The 27,205-nt window shown below is 36.7% G+C and overlaps 1 protein-coding gene across 2 annotated transcripts in view; it reads right to left on the bottom strand.

Annotated features, from left to right (window-relative positions):
• MINDY2 (MINDY lysine 48 deubiquitinase 2) overlaps positions 1 to 27,205 on the bottom strand; it is a 131,197-nt gene that overhangs the window by 76,626 nt on the left and 27,366 nt on the right. For both annotated transcript variants that reach the window (XM_044665306.1, XM_044665305.1), the window contains exons 2-3: positions 20,135 to 20,192; positions 9,783 to 9,847 (exon numbers count right to left, since the gene is read on the bottom strand). In XM_044665306.1, coding sequence (XP_044521241.1) covers positions 9,783 to 9,847; positions 20,135 to 20,192 — 123 coding nt within the window. The remainder of the gene's footprint in view (positions 1 to 9,782; positions 9,848 to 20,134; positions 20,193 to 27,205) is intronic.

Below are 27,205 nucleotides of genomic sequence, written 5' to 3'. Positions count from 1 at the left end.
CACAGCTACAAACTTTACAGTAGTAGACTTTTGCTCAGCCTTCTTTTCCATACCTATACAAGAGGATTCTAGGCATATCTTTGCTTTCACCTGGAAAGGTTCTTGATGGACCTGGGCTCGTTTTCCTCAAGGGTTCATGGAAAACCCTACATTGTTCACACAATTCTTAACTGTTGATACAGATGCCATTAAATTTAAATACAGGCTCGATCCAATATGTGGATGATTTGTTCTTGGCCTCATCAAATACTGAGGTAGGCCAAGAGGATAGCAAGCATCTCCTTTTGGAGCTACATAAGAGAGGGCCACAAGGTCTCCAAAGATAATGTTCAGTGGTGTATCCCTAAAGTGCAATATTTAGGTTTTATTTTAATGTTTAATTTCTCCAAAATTTAAGTGCTCCTACTGTAATAAGAGAATAAAGCACGTGGATGGGGTTTGTAGGTCCCTAAGTCAGTAGGTGGGAAAGGAAAGTGCAATAGTGGAGGTAATAGATCAAGGTGGTAGGAGAGATGTAAGGGAATGGCTGAGTTTAGGGAAATATAAGACATTGAAGTATAATGAGTGGCAAGGGGAGAGGATGAGGTAGTTGGGCAGGCAGCTGCAACAGGAAGACAGAGACTGGGTACACAGGCTTGAGACAAAGGACCCTGAAGGGAATCAGGCTGAACCCTTTCAGGTAGGAAGGGCATTTCTACAGACAAAAGGTTAGGGCCAGTCAGAAATGGTTTGAAACTAACTAGAGGGCTTTCTCGTCAGTTTCTCAAGTTCAGAAAGACAGAGTCCCAAAGCTCTTCCCTGTCTGTGAAATAGAAGGGCTTCTCAGAGGAAGTATAGAGATCACCACTTCCTCCAAGATGGATGCCTCCAACTCCCTTCAGGACCCAAAGAGAAACTATTCCTTTCTCTCCTTATCCCTCTTTTATCAATCAACCAATGATTTAGCAAAAGGTTTAAGTGACAACAGGGTTTATTAAGTTTCAGGGTTGATTATAAAGGATAGAGGGATACAAGGTTTCTCTAACAACCTCCTAGGGAGAAGCTCCAGGTGGGAGAGGGACACAGGAATGGGGTGGACTGAGCAAGAGCCTGCTCCCACTCAGCCCCAGGAGGCTTTGTTGCCTTTAAGGTTAAGGAAATTATACACAATGAATCAGGAGATAATTTGTATCAACGGTAAGCCTCACTTGACTATGGGAAAAAACTAAGTCTTCAAAGTTTGATTGCTACCACCCAAATCCACCCTTCTCCCAAAATCCACAGAAAATTAGGAAAGGAAATGGGAACTGAAATAGGGAACATCAAGGAGATCCAGAAGAATTAGCTAAGCTACAAAATCTCAAGAGAAAAGGCACAGATTCAAGACCAGGTTTCAGCCCAAAGACCAAGCTCAGTTGGCCCTTCCACTCTAAGCCTCCGGGATCAACTGCCCTTAGTGAGGGTTCTAAACCCTCTTAACTGCCAGAAATTCTGCAGTTAGCATTTTGCAGGGTTGATTGCACCTCCGCACTACACTACCACTAAAAAACAATTGAGGGCAATTCTTGGAGCAACAGGATTTTGTCGACAGTGAATTGCTTGCTATGGGGAAATCACTAAGCCCCTTCTATCCCTCCCAAAAAACAGTCCCTGAAGCACTTAAATTGGAAAAGGAACACCAAACAGCTATTTCAAATTTAAAACATGCTATTCTGTCTGCCCCTGCTCTAGGCATCCCAAATTATGACAAACCATTTACTTTATATGTTCCTGAAAGGAAAGGGGTAGCTTCAGGTGTTCTAACTCAACTTTTGGGACCTGCTCAACATCCAGTAGCCTATTATTCAGCCCAGCTGGACCAAGTAGCTTCAGGAGCACCACCATGCCTTAGAGGAGTAGCTGCCACAGCTTTATTAATAACTAAATCTGCTGATCTGGTACTAGGATGCCCTCTGACCATAATGTGCCCGTACGAGGTCAAGGCATTATTATTAAGACATAGGACTCAGGCATTTACTGATCAAAGGATTCTGAGATATGAGATAACCCTATTGAATAACAAACATATCACATTAAAACGCTGTGGAGTTCTTAATCCTGCAACCTTGCTCCCTGATTTGCCAACTTCCGGAGAACCTTTACATGACTGTACATCTTTAGTGTCCACTGCTGATAAACCTCGTAATGATTTACTGGACACCCCTTTGATAATCCAGATTTAATATTATTTACAGATGGTTCTTCTTTTATGAGAGATGGTGTACGCTATACATGAGCTACAGTAGTTACAGAATTGGATACTCTATGGTCAGCTTCCTTACCTTCACATGTAAATGCACAAGGTGCAGAACTCACAGCTTTGAAACATGTCTGTATCATTGCACAAAATTAAAGGGTCACAATTTACACAGATTCCCGTTACACATTTGGCATATGTCATGCTGTCGGCATGTTATGGCTTCAGAGGGGATTCTTAACATCAGCTGGAAAATGTATTGCCAATGCAAACCTTATTACCGAACTTCTTTCTACCTTCCAGCTCCCTGAACCATAGCTGTCATTCATTGCTCTGCACACACAGGTGGCACTGACCCTGTCTCTCCAGGCGAAACAATCGAGCAGACACTGCAGCCAAACTAGCAGCCTTAGAAGGACCTAAATTATTTATGCCATTAACAATTACTGATGATTTGGATCTATCCCTTTCCATTTATAATGACAAGAAATAGGAAAATGGAAGCAGAGATTTAAAGCAAAACAGATAAATGAAGTATGGGTGTCATATGAAGACAAACCCCTGCTCCCTAGAGCTTTCTATAATCAAATTTGTCATTCCATCCATAAACAGGGTTATTTCAGCACCCAAAGCATTGTAGACTCTGTTAAAAGAGTATGGATAGGGGGACAGCTGGGTAGCTCAGTGGATTGAGAGTCAGTCCTAGAGACAGGAGGTCCTAGGTTCAAATCTGGCTTCAGACACTTTCCAGCTGTATGACCCTGGGCAAGTCACTTGACCCCCATTGCCCACCCTTACCACTCTTCCACCTAGGAGCCAATACACAGAAGTTAAGAGTTTAAAAAACAAAACAAAACAAAACAAAAAGAGTATGGATAGCACCTGGAATAATTACAATTGCCTCCAAAATATGTAAAGCTTGTCCTACCTGCCAGGACTTTAATCAGCACACTTTTCAAGGAAAAACCTTTGGTGGATGTCCTCTAGCTTACACACCGTTTGAGAATTTAAAATTTGATTTTATCTCTATGCCAAAAGTTGGACAGTATAAATTTTGTCTGGTCTTAGTCAACCAGCTGACCAGGTGGCCTGAAGCATTCCCTACTGCTCAGGCCACATGGTTTTTGTTGCCAAAGTCCTTTAGAAAGAGATTATTCCTCATTTTGGCCTGCCAGCACATATTGATTCTGATAAAGGAACTCATTTGACTGACTCAGTCTTATCGAAAATTTATTCATGTTTGGGGATAACTCCTAAATTTCATATACCATATCATCCCCAGAGCTCCAGCCAACTTGAAAAGATGAATAAAGAACTTAAAACTATGACTGGCAAATTGTGCACAGAGACTCATTTAAAATAGCCCAAAATTCTACCTCAGGCCCTATTTTATCTCATAAGCAGACCCATAGGTGATTTACACATCTCACCATTTGAGATGCTATTTGGAGATCCACCTACTCAGGCACAACCATTTACCACTGCCTATATTTCATTGTTAGGAGGGGATACAACTATTGCCACTTATATCAGATATAAACAAAATTGCGAGAACTCCATGATTCTGGAGCTGCTGTTCAAGCAGGCCCCTTAGACTTCTTGCTTCATGATTTGAACCCAGGTGATAATGTGTACATAAATAATTTCAAACATACTGGGTCAACTGAACCTGTTTATGATGGAACATTCCAGGTCCTATTAACTATACCAACAGCCATTAAAATTGGGGAAAGGGATTCATGGATTCATTGCAGTCACGTGAAATGAGTAACCTCTATTGATAATGAATAATTCTCTGTACTAATTATAATTGCTTGTACCTATTATATTTGATTATTAATTGTATTTGACTATTGTGATAAGAATGCTCTATTGCTGGATTTGCATTATTTTGTTGCACTTTATATTTTTTTTTATCCTTGTACTTGAAAGATACATATACTAACTCACAACAGAATATCTGTATTAGTGGCCTATATTGACCTAATGTGCCTTTCAAAACATTTTGTGCCTTTTGTCATTCCTTTTATATTTTCTTGAATGTATTATTGCTTTATATATACCTCATTTGCACTCACACTGTGGATCATGGCACGTTAGAGAGGAAATGAATTTTATTTTTTGGAAATTAATCTCTATACTTTACCTCTGTGATTGTGAAACTACACATTTTTAATATTTTGTTTTTTGTTTTTTCTTCCTACATGTGTAATACAGTATTTGACTTCTTTTTCTCTCATTTTTTTACATTTGAAGCATGTCACCAGCATTAAATAAATTTTTGACTGTTTTGATTTTTGCAATTAAAAAAAGCTAGATGCCCATTTGCCTAGCATATAAATTTATAACCAAAAAGCTTCGGACTATAGAAACCTGCCACTAGTTATTTAATTATTATGAGACTTTTGCTTGATGAATATGTCTAATCCAAGGAAAGGACCACAAAGGAGCACAGAAGTTGACCTGTGAAGTGCCAAACTAGCACAAAAAGGAAAAGAAACCAAATCAATCCTACAGGGATTGATGGCATTCTACACAAAGAGCGCAAAGACTTGATCATGTGTGAAATTCGAGGTTGTGATGCTTAACATATATTAAGACGTAGGACTTCCTTGTACCACACTCTATATAAAGTACAACATCGATTGTTCTGGCTCCATTATCTCTGAAAGTGAAGAAAAGGATCGAACCAGGAAATGCAAATTCCCATTTGTTTTGAGATCTAGTCTCTTTTTTCTATTTCTTTCATGATGTGACAACTTACTGTAGTCCAGGCTGCTAAATTGGGTTTGTGAGTGATTGTTGTTGCAAAGCTTATGGGACATGGATAGCTACAAGAACCTGTTGTAATTTGTGATTTTTTTTTCCTTTTTCCTAGAATTTTTCTTTCTTCATATTTTTAATACCCTATATTTCCCTCAGAGGTTACTTTTCCTTTTTTTGTTTCTTTGGACTCTGATGTTTTTGATAATTGATTCCTATACCTTATGACTTGACAATGGATTCCTGTGTGATTCCTATGTGTATCCTCTTCAGGGGGGAATATATAGTTATTCTCCTCAGGGGGGGACTATGCTATTGCTGTGAATTTGGAATTGAATTTGACTCTAATTTAGAACAGAAGACTGCCTCCTAGAATCCAGAAGGCATCATGAAGATGCCTACAGAGACAACACACTGCACCAGAAACCCAGAGTGAACTTCGAGACATGATGAATTTGAACTTTGGTGGGGGTCAAATGTATTTATTTTGAAAGGACGCTCATGCCAAAAAGGGTACTTCCCTCTAAATGGCTTTTTGTCAATGTACCTAACATTGGTTTTGTTCTTTCTCCCTTTTATTTCCTTTTTATCCCCGAATTATTTTAAATTTTAATTTGATTATGTTTTCATGATCCATTGGGGAGACTGGTCTCCCAAAGAATCACAGGGGGGAATGTAAAGTTGGAAGATCTTGAACCCCTGAAACTACATTACCCAAACTCCTTTTTGCCAAACCCACAATTCCTTTTGCCTTATGTATATGTGAGTGATAAAGCTGTCTGTATTTAATTTGGGTTTGCTTCTCCATGCCCTCGCGAGCTTGCATGTGGATGGTGTGGTGAGCAGTGCTGGTGGGGCGAGCCTTTTTGGGGTGAGTGGGAAAGGTCCCCTGCATTTCTCTAGATCTCTAATTTAATATTAATAAATCTTTAAAAATATCATATTTTGGAGGCCCTGAATATTAATTTTAAAATCTACATCTACAAGCATTTATTAGGTACATGCTATGTTCCAGGTTCTATGATAAGTACTGGGGAAACAAAGAATGGCAAAAAAACAGACCCTGCACTCAAGGAGATTACAGTCAAATGGGAGAGGCCACAAGTGAATTATGGAAGTTGCATACTGGGAGCTAAAATGGCAGATTAAAGGATGTTTCACTCCCCCGACTCCTCTACATATACACAAAAAGTAAATAAACTATCTCAAAACAAAGGAAAACTGAAAGAACATGTCTCACTGGGCTAAGAAGAGAGTAGTCCAGGTAGCAGTAGTGTATGTGAGGACTAGCCAAACATAAAGCTGCAGAATAGGTAGGAGCACCACCCTACACAGGTATAGAAGGCAGGAAATCCTGTACTCCTACGTGGCAGCTGAGCCTTGAGGCCACAAGGGAGCAGAAAGGGAAACCAGCTGAACCACAGGAAACCCTGAACTCCCACATGACAGTAGGGAGCCTTAAGCAACAGAAACCGGAGAAGGAGACTAGCCTAGCCAAAGCCACTTGGCAGGGACAGGGAAACAGCAGAGAGGTGACCAGCGCAGCCCACAAAATAACAGGGGAATGGCTAACACAGAGTGCTGAATCTAGCTGGACAAAACAGCTGCAAATCTCTCCAGAGAAAACCAGCAGGGCCACCTCCTTGACAGACACACCACGAGAAACAAAGGTTGCCTGGCCTACCCCAAGTACCAGAGAAGAGTCCTCTGCAAGCTCAGAGCAGTGCATCCTTTACCCCAGGAACAGAAAAGTTCTTCAACAGATAAGATCGATAATGATGGGGGAAAAACTACCTAGAAAATTGAGCAAAAGATACACACACACACACACACACACACCCTTGCCCTTAGAAAGTTACTTTAGTGACAGGGAAGATCAAAAATTGAATTAGATAGCTTGGGTCAATTTGCTTACCATCTCCAGAAAGGGAGAGAGATGGGAAGGAGGGAGGGTGACAATTTGTATCTTATAACTTCAGAAGACTTCTGTGGAAAATTGTTACTTTTATATGTAATTGGTAAAATAAAAAACTTTTTTTTAAATAGGAAAAATTTTTAAAAATAGGATTGGCCAAATGGAAAAGGAAACACAAAAATTCAAGGGAAAAAAATAACTTCCTTAAAAATTAGAATTGTACAAATAGAGGCTAATGAAAGATTATGTACAAAGAACTTGAAGGTAGTCTCCTGAATTAAGTCACTAACATTAGGGGGGGGGGGTCTAGAAATGACTCTTGCATAAGAAATAATATGAGTTTAGACTTGAATAAATCCAGGAGGCATAGAGGAGGGAGGGCATTCCATTTACGGGAGAAAAGGAGTAAAAATATAAAGATCTTAGAGATGAGAATTTCTTGGAAGAGGAACAGTAAGATGGTCAAAGCCACAGGATTTTAGAGTACACAGAGGGGAGTAAGGTGTAAAAAGACTGGAACAGTAGGCAGAGGCCAGTTTATGAAAACTTTAAAAGTTTAAAAGAGGTTTTCATATTTGACCCTAGAGGTAAGTTTATTGAATAATTAAAAAATACTGACATGGCCAATTATATATTATTTACCCTTATGCACCCTAAGCTCTAACCATACTGGTCTACTTACTGTTTCCCAATAAATAACATTTTTTATCTTATCTCAATATCTTTACTGAGTTTCCCTATTAATGTCTAGAATGATCTTGTTCCTCACTTTAGTCTCTCAGAAAAGTAGAGCTCCTCTCAAGGCTCAGTTCAAGGGCTTGCAGTTGGTACTAGAAGAGACTTCCTTCTTCTCTGACTTGTTAACATCATTCCCTCCTCGCCTCCCACAAAACTATTTTCTACTTAAATATTTATGTATGTGTCTCTCACTAGAAGAACACAAGTACTTTGAAAACAAGGGCTAATTCATTTTTATCTTTGTATCCCCCATGCATAGCACAGTGCCTAATAAATAACACGTATGTAAGAAACACATGTTGAACTGAAATGAATACAATGGACATCAAAAAGGATAAATGCTAGATTCAACTCACCCAGAAATAATCTTTGTTCTGGAAGATAAAAATTATATTACAACTAAAATAAGAATTTTCCATTTGTGAGAGCAAATCAAATTTAATTTAATTGGGAAAACAATAAAAAGGCCTCTTTTGTTGATATTGAATGCAGAGGACTCTTTAAGAAATCCAATATATGGAGCTACTTCTTAGCTATGTGATCCTTGGCAAGTCACTTAACCCTGTAGAATTGATTACCGATTATTGATTTATAGTTAAGAGTTTATTAATCACAATAATAACCATTATAATCAAGCTTTACTATTGTAACTAAGCCCTTTACTATTGTAACTAAGCCCTAAGGCTTAGAATATTACCATGCAAGTCTAATGGCCAACCCTCAATTGATGAGCAGCACAAGATGTCAGTTAAGAAAGACAGAAGGAGGACAAGTTAACTTGATCATGAGATGTGTTACCAGTACTGGGCACCATTAGTACTGGGAGTGGTAGATAAGGAACTGTTTGAAGAATGTTAGAAGAGATAACTAAATCTGTGCCTTCCACCTTCATAACATCATGGACTCTTTAAAGTCCCTGGTTTAGGAAGGCATGTTGGGGTTGGTTCTTCCAAGACAATTTTGGTCTAATTTGAGTTTTATGGTCATCCAAAATGGATGAAGACTCATGACCAGATGGTCAAATAACATAATTAAGAGCCAATCATAATCTTAGTTTGAGAGCCATCTCTGGAACTTATGTGACCACTAAACTTTATTTAAAAAGCTTCTCTGACTGTGTTATGGGGTCTTTGGTTACTGAAAGACCACTGACCTTTATGTTTGTTATTTGCTATCTTTGCCAATAAATAGAATAAACTACAACTTTTCATGTCTCAGTCTCTCATTATCACAGATTTATTGCAATACCCAATTGCTTAGCCTTTGCTGCTCTTCTGTCCTAAAATTGATACTATAACAGAAAGTAATGGTTTATAAGGAAAAAAAAGAAACCCAGTATGCAAACACATCAATTAAACACATCATCAGTTGAATTATGTAAAGGTTTTTTGAGGGAAAGGGTTTGGAGAGTCCTTTAAGTAATTAAACATCCTAGTAGATTTTAAATGATTTAATTTTCTCAAAAAATTTCCAGTAATACATCTCATATAAAGCATGGTTCAACTAATAATCAATGATAACATTAACCATAGATATTGTCTTCCTTAGCAATACACAACACAACATACTGAATTTCAATTTTATGGAGTTGACAAAAGGGAATTAGTTTTGACTACTGACCCCAAAATTTTATAATTATGAAATTCTGAGTAACTGAGATGGTGTTCATTTCTTCATCTACAAGTTTCACAATGATATTTGGTATGCACCATTATTATATATAGAAGACAAGAGAAATTCTAATGATAGCCTCATTTCTCATCATTATCATTATCCCATTTCTGTTATTAAGCCAGTTAACAAGTGTGAAGAAGAGACAATTAAGAAAGAATTCTATTTCTTGTAACCCTACTTAAGGTAATCATGGTATGAAAGGGTGTTGTTATAGAGAAAGTATAGATTAAGGTTAAGTTAGCAAAGAGCTATGCTATACTATATTTTCTCCATAACAGTGTTCACTTCTATATAGTGTACATATAATTTGTTCTAGTCCAAGATACACTTTCTATTTTAAAATATGAATGAAAAAGTAACATTTGAGAGTTTACCAGTAATTTTCCAAGAATATGTGTTACATATATCAAGAGATACTAAATTTACATAGGTCATGTAAAAAGATTTCCCCATTGAAACAAATATACTTTTTATTACCTGCTCATAGTTTAGACGTTGAATTTCTGAAATTTCTTTTGGTTTTGCATCAAGGATGTAATCTCCTAAAAAGTAAACAAAATTGCATTGAATATAAATTTTAAAATGAGCATATATTTTCAAGTTTTCTGGCTCTGGAAACAAAAAAACATGTAAAATAGATGAGTAGTTCTTAAAGTTAATTGTTTAACATTGTAAAATGACATTTAAAATTACTTTAACATAAAATATAACAAGCAACTAATTTATTTCAGTCAGATACAAATTGCCAAAATATTAGTTGCATTATGATTTATGAGACATTACATTGTTTTCTAGATAAGATTTTTAAATAGCATATATCTTTTGATCATGTTTAATCTGGTCCAAATGCCTTGTATTATTTACACTAATGACTGATAATTGTAAAGATGTATACATATAATTATGTAGTATATTAATAATCAATGGGTAAGAGAATAAGCAGGAGTCAGGACAGGAACAGGTTAGATCCCATTCTGGAAACTGTACAACATTTTTAACGATCTCAGGCTATTCCATGCTCTGCAAACATATGATTTTTAATAGCAATATTTTCCTAATGAGGTTTTATGGCTGTAAATCAAACCCACCACAATCTCAGAAAAATCAGAACTGATGGTGACTCTAAGGGAAATGAAAAGATATATGGTGGATATACTGCCAAAAATTACTTATGTGACAAATGTCATCAAAAACATAAAAGATATATATGGTCAGAAAAGGTGGCGGGCAAGTCATGTAATGAGATGAAAAATAAACAGCTATCCAACTCAAGCACTGCACTGATATTCATAAAATACTAAAAGGCTTCAAGGAAAGACCTCCACTATGTTGGATATAGCCCTTATGGAAGATTTATGGAAAAACACCAATTTATTGCACAGTAGGAAAAAAAGCACAGCTGAGTTAAAAAAATTTTTTATACTGAAGACTCTACCCATACTTTGATATTATGGGTACAGTGATATAATCGAGCACTGTCACAGTTCCTCTATATCTATTATATTCATATCTTAACAGTGATGCTGAAAGATATAAAGTAGTGAAAACTGTAATCATTCAAGGTTTCTTAGTAATCCTTTTGAGAGATGCAGAATGATGAATTTGGTATATTTCACATTAAATGATTATTTATAAATGTTATTTGTTATACATATGATAGTTATATATGTAAGTGTGTGTATAAATATATTTACACTTAAACTTTTCTACAGTGCTTTTCTGATGCTTCACTGTGGAAAGCAGCCCTAGAGATGTCCATCAATTGCAGAATGGCTGCACACAGAGATGTGGTATATGATTTTAATGAAATTTTATTGTGCTATAAGAAATGATAAGCAGAATGATTTCAGAAAAACCTGGAAAGACCTACATAAACTGACATAAAGAGAATTGAGCAGAATCAGGAGAACACTGCACACAGCAATGGCAAATTGTTTCATGAACCATTGTGAATGACAACTATTCTTAGCAATACAGTGATCCAAGACAATCCCCAAGGACTCATGAAAAATGCCATCCACCTCCAGAAAAAGAACTCAGAGAAGCTTAATATAGACTGAAACATACTATATTTCACTTTCTTCATTCTTTTCTTTTTTGCTTTTTTTTGTTCAAGTTCTCTTCCACATAATGACTAATATGGAAAAATATTTTATAATATTGCACATGTAAAATCTATAACTGATTACTGTCTCAGGGAGTAGGGAGAGAAGGGAAGGAGGAAGGGAGAAGATTTGGATCAAAATAAAAAAAACAACAAAAATCAAGGTTAAACTTGTTTTTACATGTAATTGAGGAAAAATATTAATTTTTTTTATAAAAGAAAGTGGCCCTGGATTCTCAGAAGCTATACAAGCAAAGTGTAAATTATGAAAAGTTTTAAGATGTCTAGAAGGGCTTTCAATTCAATCCTGGTGAAAAACTGAAGAGGAATCATATTATAGAGAGGCTCTATTGGTATGAAACTCAGCAGAATCCTATCCTTTCAAGAACATTCATTAAGTATCAAGAAAAGTTTTGATGAGAAAAGGAATAGAATGCCCAGTGCTTCTAGATTATTCTAATTTCTATATTAACAACAGTGGAATTACCATATTTGGGCATGTACTGGAATCCTGGTGGGCTGTATAAGATTTTAGAAAACTGATTTTGCTATATAAAGTATGGAACAAAGAAATCTATGTTGGAATTGACACAGTCTTAAAAATCCTGAGATCATGTAACAAGATCTCTCAAGGTTCAGAAGATACCAAAAGAAGAGGGAAAATGTATATATTACCCAAAAAGGCCATCAAGGACATAAATAACTACCCATACGCTTCTTTCTCACCTTTTAAAAAACTTTATGAGAATGATATATACATATATTGAACTATTCTTGATAAAAGTATAAGAAAGAAACAAGCTGGCACTTATAATAACCAATTCTATATGGCAAACCACAATTGACAAAATATCAAAAATCAACATCAAATTCTAAGGTTAAAGAAGTATCCAGATAACAATTAGAATCTTACCCATTCAAACTCTCTACTGATGCCCAAAATGAGAGTATAAGATGCTAACAGTAACATTACTCTTTGTTGATAACTAAATAAGAAAAGAGCTAATACAATATTCAGGAAATTCATCTAACTCAAAATATTTTTATTTTGTATATACTTATTAATATACATGATGTCTCCCCAGATAGAATGTAAGCATCTTGAGAGCAGGACTTATTTAATTTTTGTCTTTATATCCCCAGGGCCTAGTAGAGAGTCTGGGATGTAGTAAATACTTAATAAATGGGTTAATTAATTGGAGAAGAGGTTAAAGTTTTCCTATAACTGAGCCAACTTTTCATAATAATCATAACATTTAATAAAGGCTTTTTTCACAAATGAAACCAAAGAGATAACTGTATTCAGTGATCTTCTGATAATTTATCTGAAGAAAGTCAGAAAACTGGGAGATGTTTACTAATCAAAAGTTTTCTCTGCTGTTACAGAAGATGTCCTTGTTTGTTTTTCATCCTTTGTTTACAATGAGGGCCAATGACATCACAAGGGTGATGACTTGTTTGAGTTGGATTTAAGTGAGGTAAAGTTGCAAAAAGTCTTCAGACTCAGTCTCTATTGCAGAGTTACTGAAGTGTAATGGCAGGACAAAAGTCAAGATAATGGGGAACAACCTGAGATGCGGTGGATGACCTAGGCATCTTGAATATCCAAACAAGCTCTAAGCACCTGCTTCAGTCATCTCCATGATCATTGGAATAAACTGTTCTCATCTGCCCATTGTGCTGATAAGGAGGACTAGACATCCCCTTTTCTTCACCAAAAGGCAACCTGGTTCAGCCTGACTGACAAAGCAGTTTTACCAGAATGTAGTTGCTGAGAATGCTACAGCTTCTTCAAGCTGCAAATGAAAGCTGGGAGAAAAGTGGACACAAAGTTGGATGAACAGACCTGCAAAGGACTCAGCAACTCTCACACTAGTGCTAATCCTCCATGAATACCCCATACACCCCTATATGATATTTTGTAAAGCATTCAATGAAAGAGGGATTCCCTAAATTTATTTGTTTCTATTTGAATAATGTGCTCATTGAATAAGGCCACAGAGTACCTCTTCAATGATTTCTATTAAACTAAATTTTATTATCATTTAAAATTGTGATTCTATGATCATTCTAGCTTTGTTCTTTGCTCTTTCTAGTTCTGCATTATTCACTGTATGTTACTTCAAAGATGACTAATAAATTGTTTGACTATTCTCCAACTGTTCACCATGCAACTATGCTTCTAGGTTTTCCATATTACAAGTAGTAATGTTTTTATTTTCATATAAATAGGCCTTTTCCTGTTGTTAATGACAGCCTTTGGGTACTAATTACAAATAGTGAGGTAGCTGGTTCAAAGGGTAAGAACAGTTCTTTAACTTTTCTTACAGAATTCTAGATCATTTTCCAAGCTTGACAGACAAATTCATAGCTTCATCAGCAGTGAATCAGCAAGTCTAATATACATTTTCCACAGATTAAAAAGATTTTTTCCATTATCATCTATGCCAATTTGATAAGTATGGAAACCTAAGAATTGACTTATGTGGCACATTTCTATTAATAATTTTGAGTATTTTAAAGATAATTCTTGAAATAATAGTATAATCAACAGAAATGATAATGTTGGGAAGGGAAACTAGTTTTGGTGAAAACTACTAACTATAGCAATAATGACAACTGACTAGTAATAACCTAATAGGTCTGCATCCTCAGGGCTGGAAGGGACTTCAAAGGTTATCTAGTTTGAACCAAACTTTAGCAGAAAATTTCCCTACAGTTTCTCCAACAAGCGCCTGTTTGAAGACTTCCAGTAATGGGGAATCTATTTACTCCTGAAGCAGTTCGTTCCAGTTTTGGATAGCTATTCTTATGAAAATTCCATTTTTATATCATGCCAAAAACCGCTTTCCTGCAAATTTTCACCATTGCTCCTAGTTCTTCCACCCATATATGGTAAGCAGAACAAGTCTAATCAATAACACTTTTAAAAGACAATTTCTTAAATACTTAAAATACTATGTCTCCCTTCTCTTCTGTAGGTTAAATAATCAATTTCATAAACTGAATGTATGGCACTTTTCACTTGTTCATACAATTCTTTCCACATTTCTCTGAATTTGCTATATTCACCATTTGTTGTGGCTCAGCAAAATTCCACTGTGTTCATATGCCCCAGTTAACATACAGGAGTGCATCTGCTCCCCAATTAATGGGTTCCTATTTTGTTTCCAAGTCTCCGTTACAAAAAAAAGTACTACCATAATTATTCTTACACACAAGTCCTTTCCCTCAGTCCTTGACTTCTTTGCAGTACATGCCTTAATTGCTGGTGAAAGAATGCATACAATTAAGTGACTTTTGTAAATCAATCCAAATTTTTTTGGAGAATAGTTGAACCTATCTTTAGTGTGGTGAGTATTTTTTGAGCATCTATTGAGGGTCAAAAGGTTTGGAGCTAGAAGAGACCACAGAGATTATACCTTTATTCTACATATGAGAAAACAGCAGCCCAGGCAGGTTAAATGACTAGCCTAAGGTCACATAGTGAGTCAATAACCAAACATTAACTATATATACTATGCATAAATTAATCAATAAAATGCTCTTTATTAAAATCATCTCTGTTGAGGGGGATCACTTTGCTTCTAATTAACAAAATTTACAACTTCGGTGTCATCCTTTTCTCTTCCTCATTCTCATATCCAATCAAGTGTCAGGTATTGCCCATTCTATCACCACAGTACATTTCCTGTTTGTCTCTTTCTCTCTTTTCACATGGCTACTTTTCTAGGTTAGGCCCTTCTCATTTCATTTCCCACCTGATTATATTGCTTTGGGACTTCTCCACTATGTCCCTGAAGTGGGTACCTTTCCTTGCTTCTTTATTAGGTTCCTTTGGCATGTTGTTTTCCCCTATTAGATTGTAAGCTCCTTAAGGGCAGGGACTCTATGTTTAAGAAATTTGTATCCCTAGTACTTAGCACAGTACCTTTCTCATGGTAGGCATTTCATAAGTATATACTGACTACTAACTATAGCAATAATGACAACTGACTAGTAATAACCTAATAGGTCACTTTGCTTGCCTCTTATCCTACAGTACTCTCTCAGAGTAGCCAAAACAATTTTAAATCAGAAATCTAAGTCCTTCAATATCATCAGTGGTTCCCTATTCCTATTAGTATAAAATACAAGCTTCTCTACCTGGCATTTGGATCTAACCTACATTCCTAAACTTAATTCACAATTACTTCCTTTCACATACTCTATATTCCAAAGTGACCCATTCCCAGAATATGGCATGCCAACTCTTCTGTGTCTCTGTATGCCTTGCTCATCTCCCTAGAATGCATTTTCCAGTCTCATTTCTACTACTTAAGAGTTCCTAGCTTTCCAATTGGGATTTATGCAAATAAAAATCTTATAATTTGACCCAGATACTGCTAAGCATGCATGCATACTATAAGGGTGAAAAGGGGGTTTTATGGGTTCAATATATTAAAGATGGTCACCAGAGGATTGAACTATTATCAATCCTCTATTAAGAATAATCTCAAATCAAAATTGACTTTTATGGAAGTTTATTTACATGAGAGAAGAGAGAAGAAGTAAGGAAATAAGAATCTATCCCACTAATTAGTCCAGGTAGACCTTAACCCTCAGCCGAGAGTTAAAGGGCCTGAGGCCGGGAGGTGAATGGAGCAAACTTCATTCACAGAGTCTATACAAAGAAGTTTCTTAATAGAAGTTCAGGAAGATTCAGTCTTTAAACTCACCACATGGAACAGTCTCGGTCATGAATCAGCAAAGCTCCCTCAGGTCGCCTTCACAAAACCAGAAGCCGGTCACCAGACACCCTCTTCCACCGAAGACCTCAGCTGACTGAGGACCTTCTCCTTTTAAAGGGGTCACTTATGCATCACTTCCTGGGCCTCCCTCCTAATTTGCATGTCCAATCACAATATACAATTCTCATAGACCACCCAGGGGGCAGGTCAGTCAATTCTGATTCATCACTCACTCCAGCACACATGGGTTGGGACCTCCCAAGATTGGAGGCACTCTCACCTTTGGTGATTAAATCTAAAGATGGGCAGTGTAGACTTAATCTAATTTCGCCCGTGCACACGCGCACACACACACGCACACACATCCTCTCTATCCCAAGGTGGTTGGTTACTGATAAAAATAATGACTCCATATAAATAAAAATAATTACAATGGCACTTTTTGTGGTAGCCACAAACTGGAAACAAAGTAGAATTCCATAAACTGGGAAATACTTAAATTGTTGTATGTAATAGAATATTACTTACCATAATAAAAAAATGAATATGATAAATACAGAAAAACCCAGAGAGACAAATAAAATAATGTGAAGTAAATTAAGTAGAGCAAAAAAAGTAATATACACAAAAACAGCATTAGAAAGAAAAAAACACAAAATAATTAAAACTGAATGCTGTGAAATTACAAAGGGCAAACTTCGCCCAAAAGAAAAGGTCTGAGTAAATGCCTCTTTTCCACACCTGCATCCCCATTCCTTTTCAGACTTGGGGGCTACAGATATAATACCCTGCAAATAAACTCAGATTTTTCTCAATATGTTAATTGGTTTTGCTTAATTTTTTCTCTTCCTCTTTAAAAAAATATTTATTTTAAGGGAAAAGAGATGGAAAATAATACAGAAGGAATGTAGGAAGTATAAAAACAAAAGTTACCAATAAAAATCCATTTTAAAAACAAACACAAATAAAAGAATCCCTAGTTTCCTTCAAGACTCAAGTGGGAGGTGGGAGGGGGGGGCAGCTGGGTAGCTCAGTGGATTGAGACCCAGGCCTAGAGACGAGAGGTCCTGAGTTCAAATCAGGCCTCAGACACTTCCCAGCTGTGTGACACTGGGCAAGTCACTTAACCCCCATTGCCTAGCCCTTACCACTCTTCTGCCTTGGAGCCATTAACACAGTATTGACTCCAAGAGGGAAGGTAAGGGTTTAAAAAAAAAAAAAGACTCAAGTAGGTGTCACCTCCTAATCCATTTTTCTAGACCCTTCCAATGTGTTTGTACTTTCTCCCTCTCTTCTGAAATTTCTTTTTAAAATAAAAGGCTAGGGCAGCTGGGTGGCTCAGGTGATTGAGAACCAGGCCTAGAGACTAAAGGTCCTTGGTTCAAATCTGGCCTCAGACACTTCCTAGCTGTGTGACCCTGGGCAAGTCACTTGACTCTCATTGCCTAGCCTTACCACTCTTCTGCCTTGGAATCAATACAGAGTATTGAGTCCAAGACGGAAGGTAAAGGTTTAAAAAAAAAAAAAGAACACAAAAGCTGTCATGAAAAGTCATGTCTGTTAAGTATAATTTCTTCTAAAAATATATATTAAATTGTACAAGGTACTAAAAAATTGTCTCATTTGTGTACCCATATGAGTTTTTTGGGTCTTTTTTTTGGTTCTAAAATTACTTTATCTATTTATGTGGTTATGTGCTTTATCCTTTCAATAGAATATAAACTACTTGACAACAGGAACTATTTTATTTCTGTCTGGGTACCCAGAGTACCTTGCATATAATAAAATTTAATAAATACCATCTGAATTGATGTAAAAATATTACGTTTATATTTTCCTGATTCAGGTTCTCAGACAATAATCTAGGAAACAGAGGGAGAATTTGAGGATCTCTAATTCTTCCCATTTCCTCCCTCTAACCTCATATATAACTTAAATTTGGAGTTACAGATTTCTTTTTTCCCATGGAGATTTAAAACTAACAAATATAGCTCCTATCAATGCCAAAAATCATAAGAAAACATTTAATGCATTTCTAGCGTTGGTTTTTTATCTTCATGACTGGCAATTCAATCTGTGATTCAACTGATGCCTACTAATCAGAACACATATTCTATCTATAAGAAAAGAGTAGATATAATAAATTATAGCAACTTATTTTTAGACTACTAGGAGAACTTGGTAAATATCTCTGTATCCTACTAAAAATAAAACATTCTGATTGGAGAATGGAACAAAAAGGGAAATATGCAAGTATAATATAGGGAAATCTAGTTTTAATACCTGTTAGGCTACAATGTAATTTGTAAGATTATTAAACAAGCCATCGATTGTTCTAAGACAACTTCAGAAAGAATAGCAATTTAAAAAACATAATTTAATCATAAAAAACAATCTTGTTATATGTTACATATCACCTCATTCTTGGTAAGAGGCATAATCTTTTTTTTGTTTTGTTTTGGGTTTTTTTTTACATTTTTAAACCCTTAACTTCTGTGTATTGGCTCCTAGGTGGAAGAGTGGTAAGGGTGGGCAATGGGGGTCAAGTGACTTGTAAGAGGCATAATCTAAGTGGGACAAGGGGGTGAACTGATATACTGTTCATCTCCACAGAATGGGGAATGACCATACACTATAGGATCACTTATCAAAAGTACCAGTTCCATTGGTCCTGTGGCAACTGCATGCCCCTTAATAGGCTAGGTTTTCTGAGGATATTTAACTTGCTTACAAAGTGAATGTTGCAGAATACTATTCCCACACCTGTCTTAATATTTCCGAGAGAGGCAGAGAAGGCAATGGACATAATTTTGAGGTTCTGTCTTCCTGCCAGTCATCAGCAAAAGAATGTTCAAGTTACAATTTTAATGCTTTTACATCTTTATCTACAAAGCAATAAAAACTACTAGTCAATCCCAGTAATTGGCTTGATACTGTATAAACAACTGAAGTATGGAATTTTTACTTTTTAATCAATTGTGAACAGGTATAGCTACAGAGTATGTATGTTTTAAAAAGATGGGCTAGTCATATCACATGGGTGAGGAATCACCAGAGGATTACTATGTATTCTCAATGATATTTATTTAATGTAAAGTGATGCATAAACATTGGAAGAATTCCTTGGAGGCAAATTTATAGGAGGACATGGACAAAAGTCACCAAGGCTGGGTAGGCATGGATAAATTGCAATATACATCATTGGAGGGAATATATGGATATTACTGATTCATCAAATGTCCATCTTTAATACTCTCATTTACATGCAAGGAAATTGAGGCTTAGAGAGGTAAATTACCTTTCCCAAAGACAGAAAGGTCTGCCATGATCAAACTGCATAAGAATGAATATTGAGTCTAGTGCATTATCCAGAAGAGAAGCTGTAATATCACACTTATCTACACAACTACAGTTGATTTTGTATCATACACTAAAAATCTGATAAGATATGAAAATGTGTAATTTATAAATCCTAATTCAACTGGTTTCTAAAAAAACCCTTACGTTACATATTAGAATCAATAATAAATATTGTTTCCAAGATAGAAGAGTAATAAGAACTAGGCAATGGGGAAGGGGGGGGTGGGAAGAAGTGGGTGTCAAATGAATTGCCCAGAGTCACACATCTAGGAAGTATCTGAGGCCAGATCTGAGCCGAGGACCTCACATTTCCAGGCCTTGCTCTCTCTATCCACTGGGACAGCTAGCTGCCTCCAGGTAATTCCACTATTAAGTATTTAATTTGTACTTTGGGGGAATAACCATGTATCAAATAATTTTCCAAAATACCACATTTTCTTTTTGAAACTATAATCTTACATTTAGGTAAAAAGTTACAGAAACAATTTCTAAAGACAATAATTTTAAAATAAGTTGATATCATTATTTAAATTTATGATTTTATAGCATCTCAAAACAAACCTTATAATGAGATAATTTTAAAAGACATTTTCCTCTGAAAGAGATACAAATAATCTATTTTGTTCAACACTAACCTAAATATTCCATCAGTTGTTCAGCAGTTATGATTTCCATCATTGGTGGCAGTTTTATCTGAAAGATAAAGGATTATTTAAATAAAATTGAAACATTTCATAAAAATAAATTTTAATTGCTTAATATAATCAAAGATTTGACAATTCTACATCTTTTACAATGCCTCAGATACAAAAATTTGTAAATTTATCAAAATTTCTTATAATAAAAGCATCTAGCTAAGAAGATGACATAGGTATTGTGAAATTTTCAGTCTTTGAAGTAAGGGGTAGAAGTCCTATTTTTTATATGCTATGATTATCAGCTTAACTTTTTAGACCTATGGAACCATTAACAAACACCAAATCATCATTCAATTGGTGGTAGGTAGTGTGGAATTCAGATTCTATGTCTTTCACAGAGTATTTTATGAACTACCACCAACTCAAAATGATTTCTTTATCCATAAATTTATTATAAAACTGTATGGATCTCTCTGTTGCACTTGCTGCATTCTGCTTAGTATTATAATGATTTGTTTATATATCTTAACCCCACTTTTATAATCTATGTTCTTTGAGGAGAGGAACAAGCCTTGTTTCCTTCTTTTGTTTTTTTACCAAATATATTTTAAAAGCTAAATAAATCTGAAGTCCACAAGACACTGCCTTTAATCTCTGCAAAGCCAAACTCCTTAGGTGAGAAAACCTCGTACACTCTGTGCCCTCCATCTCCTACTTGGTACAGAAAACTCCCCAAGTTTTCTGGCTGTTTGGAGCCAGGCCAGGCATCCTCGATCTGCATCTTCAAACTGTGTCAGCAAAGGTTTTTTCCATCTCCTGCTGTGAGCTAACTGTAATGTATCAGATCTCTAATGCAAAGAACAACCTTCTCTTTGACTTCAACCCTCCTATCTTCTGCTGCACCTGACCTTTGATTCTCAAACCTTGTCATATCCTTCACATTCCAGTGACTCTGAACTACAGATCATCATCCAAACCACACTCATACTCCCTACAATCTGATTCATCATTCCCATCCCCCTGAACTCTCACCCTAAAGTGTCATCCTAATTCCACCCAGTCCTTCCACTGTACCTTCTAGAATCCCTATTGCATAGGCAACAAACTTCCCTCAATCTTGAAGCTCCTCATCTCCCAATCCTTCCATCTATTGGTTCTTACTGAAACCTGCTTTTTTCTTTTTCTTTTTTTTTTAAACCCTTGTACTTCAGTGTATTGTCTCATAGGTGGAAGAGTAGTAAGGGTGGGCAATGGGGGTCAAGTGACTTGCCCAGGGTCACACAGCTGGGAAGTGGCTGAGGCCGGGTTTGAATCTAGGACCTCCTGTCTCTAGACCTGACTCTCACTCCACTGAGCTACCCAGCTGCCCCCTAAACCTGCTTTTTTCTTGATGACAAAGCCTCCCTGGCCACATTTTCCAGTTCTATCTGCACCTTCACTCAGACCACTAGTCCAGGTGCAAGAGCTGGAATACTACTTATTCCCCACTGCCACTTCCAGGTTCCTCCCTTTCCTCCTTCACTGAGTAACTTCTCTTCCTTTGAGGTTCATATTATTTATATCTACTACTCAGTCAAAAATCTTGGTACTGTTTCTACAAAACCCAAGGTCACTCCCCTTCTTTGCTAAATGAATTTAGTACCTGACTTACAATTTTTTCTCACCTCTTCAACTCTTGCTTTCATTCTAGGAGACTTCAACATGCATATTAGTTTCCCCTCAAATATCCTAATCACTCAGTTTCTCAATTTACTCTCCTCCTAAGTGCTACTCCTCAATCTCATTTCAACTACAAAGATATCCTAGAACTTACCTTCACCCACAAATATGCCCCAAATGTTCAAGCATTCTGAAATCCCCTTATCTGACCATAATCTATTGGCTTTTTACCTCTCCCTATATCTTCTCTTATACAATTCTACTCTTCAGTCTCACCAAAACCTCTAATACCCTGACTCCTCAATTTTCTCCTAGTCTATCTCCCTTGCCCTGGATACTCTCTGTTCTTCTCCCCATCTTGACTCTTCGATAAATAAAATCAACTCTACTATTTCCTCTCTTGAATCCCTAGCCAAGTCTCACTCTCACCATTCATCACCTTCATGACTGCATACATACTTCTGAACAAAAATAGAGAAAATCACGGAACTGTTCTGATTGAGTCCATTACAAATCTATGTTACACAAACCACAAGTGGGTCCTTACTACTACTAGGCAATCTTTCTATACCTCCTTCATCAATTCACTATCCAACTACCCACAGCAGTTCCCATAAACCTTTTCACCTCTCCTCAGACCTCCCATAGCTCCCCCCCTACCCCTGCTCTCTCAGTGGTGATCTTTGCCTCATCTTTAACAGCAAAAAAATAAGGTCATTTGCTGTGAGCTTCTCTTCCTCATCTTCTCTCACCCAGATGCCTTCTGCCACTTTTTCTTCCTTTACCCATTTCATATGATGAAACGCTTTATTCCTTACCAAGGTTAACCCCTCTACTTGTTCAAATGATCACATTCCTTCTCATCTCCAGAAAATTGCAACCCTTGCCATTCCCAATCTCTCACTTATTTTCAGTCTCTCCCTTTCTACTGGCTCATTTCCTACTGTCTACCAATATGTCCATGTCTCCTCTATCCTGAAAAAAAAAACTCACTTGATACTTTAGTCCTTGCTAACCATCATCATAGTTCTCTTTTAACCTTTTTTAACTAAACTCCTTGACAAGACCATCTACAGCAGATGCCTCTAATTTCTCTCTTATTCCCTTCTTAGCCCCTTACAATCTGGTTTCCAACCATATCATCCCACCAAAACTCTCTCTAAAATTACCAAAGTGTTCTTAGTGGCCAAATCTAATAGCCTTTTCTCAATATTAATTTTCCTTGACCTCTCTAGAGTCTCTGATACTACTGAGCATTCTTTCTTCCTTGATACTCTCTGAACATTATTTTCTCCTAGTTCTCCTCCTACTTATCTGACTTCTCCTCTGAATCTTCTTCCAGATCATGCTCTCTAACCATATGAACACTCAAAATTCTCTCCTAGTTACTCATCTCTTTTCCTTTTATACTACTTCACTTAATGATCTCATCAGTTTCCATAGATTTAATTTACTCTCTTTATGCTCTTAATTCTGAATCTATCTTTCCTGCTTTGATCTGTCTACTGACCTATAATCTCACATCTCCAGCTGCCTTTCAAACATTTCGAAGTGGATGTCCAGTAGACATTTCAAACTCAATGTCCAAAATGAAATTGTTATCTTTCCCCCTAAACCTTTTCCAACTGCGACATTCCTTATTCCTGTGGAGAGCAACATCATCCTCCCATCCTTTAGGCTCAAAACTTAGGAGTCATTCTAGATTCTTCACTATCTCTGACTGCCATCCTTCCCTCCTTCACCATATCCAAACTATTACCAAGGTTTATCAATTTCACATTTGCAACATCTTTCAAATATGCGTCCTTCTCTCTTCCGACACTGTTATCATTCTAATGCAGGCCCTCATCACCTCACATCTTAATTATTGCAATAGCCTGCAATAGGGTCAGCCTGCCTCAAGTATCTCACCACTTCAAAACATTCTCTATTCAGTTACTAATGTGATTTTCCTAAAACACAGATCACTCTCAAAAAGCTGTGGTGCAAGCTTACTGCCTGCAGAAGTAGAGTCTGTCTTTTGCCTCTTTTTGTATATCTAGGACTTAGTACAATGCTTGTGACATAGGTAAGTGCTTAATAAATGTTTACTGAATATTGAATAACTTCTAGAATTCATTCTTCCACAAGTTATACGGTTACTTTCTTAGATACAGGTTTGAATCAAAATTTTTCTAACTTTTTCCCCCCTTTAATTATTATAGACTATTGGACCAAGACAGCTGATTTTTAACATAAATCAGTATCATTTCATTTGGGCATTAACTCGTCTCTTTGCTTTGGAAACACCTGGTCTCATGCATAATTTGCAGATATAGATTTAAACCAATAAGTTTTTATTTCAGCAAGTGAGCCATTTCCTTGAATAACAACAGTGACAGAGAAGAAAGATTTCATCTTGTATCAAAAATGTCTTTGATCAGGCTTTGCACATTATTATAGATTGGGCAAATTGTGATTGAGTTCTTTCCTATTTTTCTACCATATGTTATTTGGAGCTTTTTTCATTTTTTTTCCCCCAAGGGCAATTGAATTCAATACTGATATGATCAAAATAACTTCACAGAACTCCTCTGGACCCTTCACAATAACCATCCAACTATTCAAGAGAGATGAAGATATTTTCTGTAACATCAGTCTTCTAGTTGCTTCAAACAGCCTTCAGAAGACCCATGATGGTAGAATACCAGTCAAACTCTACCCAAAAACTCCTATGGAGATTTAGAAAATACACCATACTAAGTCCTAAATAGGAAATCCAAGAAAAAATCCAGTAAGTCATTTTTCTAGCCCCGGTCTGAATAAAAAAACAGAGAAGGTAAGTGGATATTAGAGACAATGATAGTCCAAGAAAGGCTGAGCAAAAGCACACAGGTTCAAGGAAAGGCCATGTACCAGGGAAAGAAGAGGTCCAAAATCCAGCAAAGAGAGGCCTAAATTTGTGCAGAGTGCAGTAATATCTGCAACCTGACAGCTATGTTGTTCACTTCCTACCTAATTTTATTTCACAGATCCAGGGCAACACCAAGGAGAGGACCTGAATCTATGACTGGTATTGCAGTGTGAGAAGTAGTTGCAGGTCTTAGGCAGTGTACCAAACAAGGAGCAAGTTTAGAAGCCAGCAGTGGCTGCACAGCTGACATCAGGGACAGAGCAGGATCTTCACACCAGCTTCTAACCTAGTCTGAAGCCTGAAGTAGAAATGACTAAGGTAAGAATCTAAGACCAAAGTAGAACCTATATAGTTTTGTACTCTGAACTAGCAATACTTTTCCATGGGGCTGAAAATGGCAGAGTCTGGCAACAGTTTACTGGAACTCCCAACTAGGAGCAAGCTCATAGGTATGTTGCTTAAACCCAAACCTAAGCCAAGAACTTGGGGAGCTGTGACCAGGAGGGCAAAAAATCAGACTTTGTCCTGAATCAGATCGCCTTTGAGAATACTAAAAGCTTGCAGGTACTTAGGTTAAATTGTACTAAATGCCTTCAAGGACTCTCTGCAGGAGTATTAGCCCAGATCTTCCATCCAGAAATGTCAATAATCCTATCTATCCTAACATCAAGTCCAAAGTCATGACAGGTTAGAAGAATGAGCAAATAAAAAAGAAATCCGGGGGCAGCTGGGTAGCTCAGTGGATAGAGAGTCAGGCCTAGAGACAGGAGGTCCTAGGTTCAAATCTGGCCTCAGACACTTCCCAGCTGTGTGACCCTGGGCAAGTCACTTGACCCCCATTGCCTACCCTTACCACTCTTCTGCCTTGGAGCCAATACACAGTATTGACTTCAAGACGGAAGGTAAGGGTTTTTTAAAAAAATAAAAATAAAATAAAAATAAAAAAGAAATCCCATAAAAAACTATTATGTTGACACTCAAATCACAAACCCACAAGAGGATAGCTCCAAATATCTATAACCAAAAAGCCTCAAAGAAAAACATGGCAAGAGTTCACCTAGAATTACTAGAAGAGATGAAACAAGTTAAAAACTTTAAAAATGTTTCATAAATGAACTTGGAATACAAAATTTCAGAAGGCAAAAGATATAACCTGTTAAACAAGAATAAAATACCCAGAAAAAAATGGACTCAATGAAACAGAGGATTTTCAAAAATTTGTGGTGAAAAGACAAGAGCTGAATATGAATAGAAATTCTGAAGGACAAACATAGGAATCAAGAAAAGCATAAAGTGATCTTTTAAAAAGAATGGGGGACAACAGAGATTGATACATTGTGGCACAATCAAATGTAATGGACTTCTCTACTTGCAGCAAAGCAATGATCCAGGACAATTCTGAGGGACTTATGAGAAAGAACGCCACCCACATTCAGAGGAAGAACTGTGGGAATAGAAACACCAAAGAAAAACAACTGCTTGATGACATGGGTTGATGGGGATATAATTGGGGATATAGACTCTAAATGATCACCCTAGTGCAAATATCAATAATATGGAAATAGGTCTTGATCAATGGCACATGTAAAATCCAATGGAATTGTGCTTCAGCAACGGGATGGGGGTGGAAGAAGAGGAGGGAAAGACCATGAATCTTGTAACCATGGAAAAATACTCTAAATTAATTAATTAATTAAAGATTTCAAAAATACAAATACAAAAGAAGAATGAGGGGCAGCTAAGTGGCTCAGGGGGTTAAGTGCCAGGACTAGAGAAGAGAGGTCTGAGTTCAAGTCTGACACCAGACACTTCTTAGCTAGGTGACCCTGGGCAAGGCACTTAATCCTCATTGCCACTCTTCTGACTTAAAACAAATATTAATATTTGTTCTAAGTCAGAAGCTAAGGGTTTTTTAAAATTGAAAAGTATAAACCTATATCATATTGCCTGCCTTTTCAATGGGCAGGAGAGAGATGGAAAGGAGGAGAGAATTTGGAACTCATAATTTTTTTTAAATGCTAAAAATAAATAATAGTTTTTTAAAAAAAGATGAAAAGAGAAGGGAAGAATACACTAGTAGGGAAGAGGAGATTTGAGGGAAATTATATCAGTGTTCAAACATAAGTCTACTGTTATATTAAAAGAAGGCTACTACTATCTATTAGATGTAGATGTAGATGGAGTACAGAGAGAGGATAGGATGACACCTCTCTCCTATATAACAGTTGCCCAGGCAGGATCCTTTAGGTCAATGGATATTATCCCTTCAGGACCCACCTGGGTTAATTGATATTATTTATTGGGCTCTTCAGCTGGGTAACGTTGTAATCTGACTATGTGACTCCCTTCCCAAATAAACTTTGAATAATCAATTCAGGAAGGTACTTTAAAACTTTGAATATATTTGGCAAAGAAGGATAATGGTATGGGATAGAGGTATTGGAGACCCTAAATTAAATGATAGTAATGAATCTCTAACTGCAGGCAAATGAAGGAATCAAGATGATAGCTTCTCT

Source organism: Gracilinanus agilis, chromosome 2, assembly GCF_016433145.1.
Source record: "Gracilinanus agilis isolate LMUSP501 chromosome 2, AgileGrace, whole genome shotgun sequence".
NCBI lineage: Eukaryota > Metazoa > Chordata > Mammalia > Didelphimorphia > Didelphidae > Gracilinanus > Gracilinanus agilis.
This window is presented reverse-complemented; position numbering and strand designations above follow the sequence as displayed.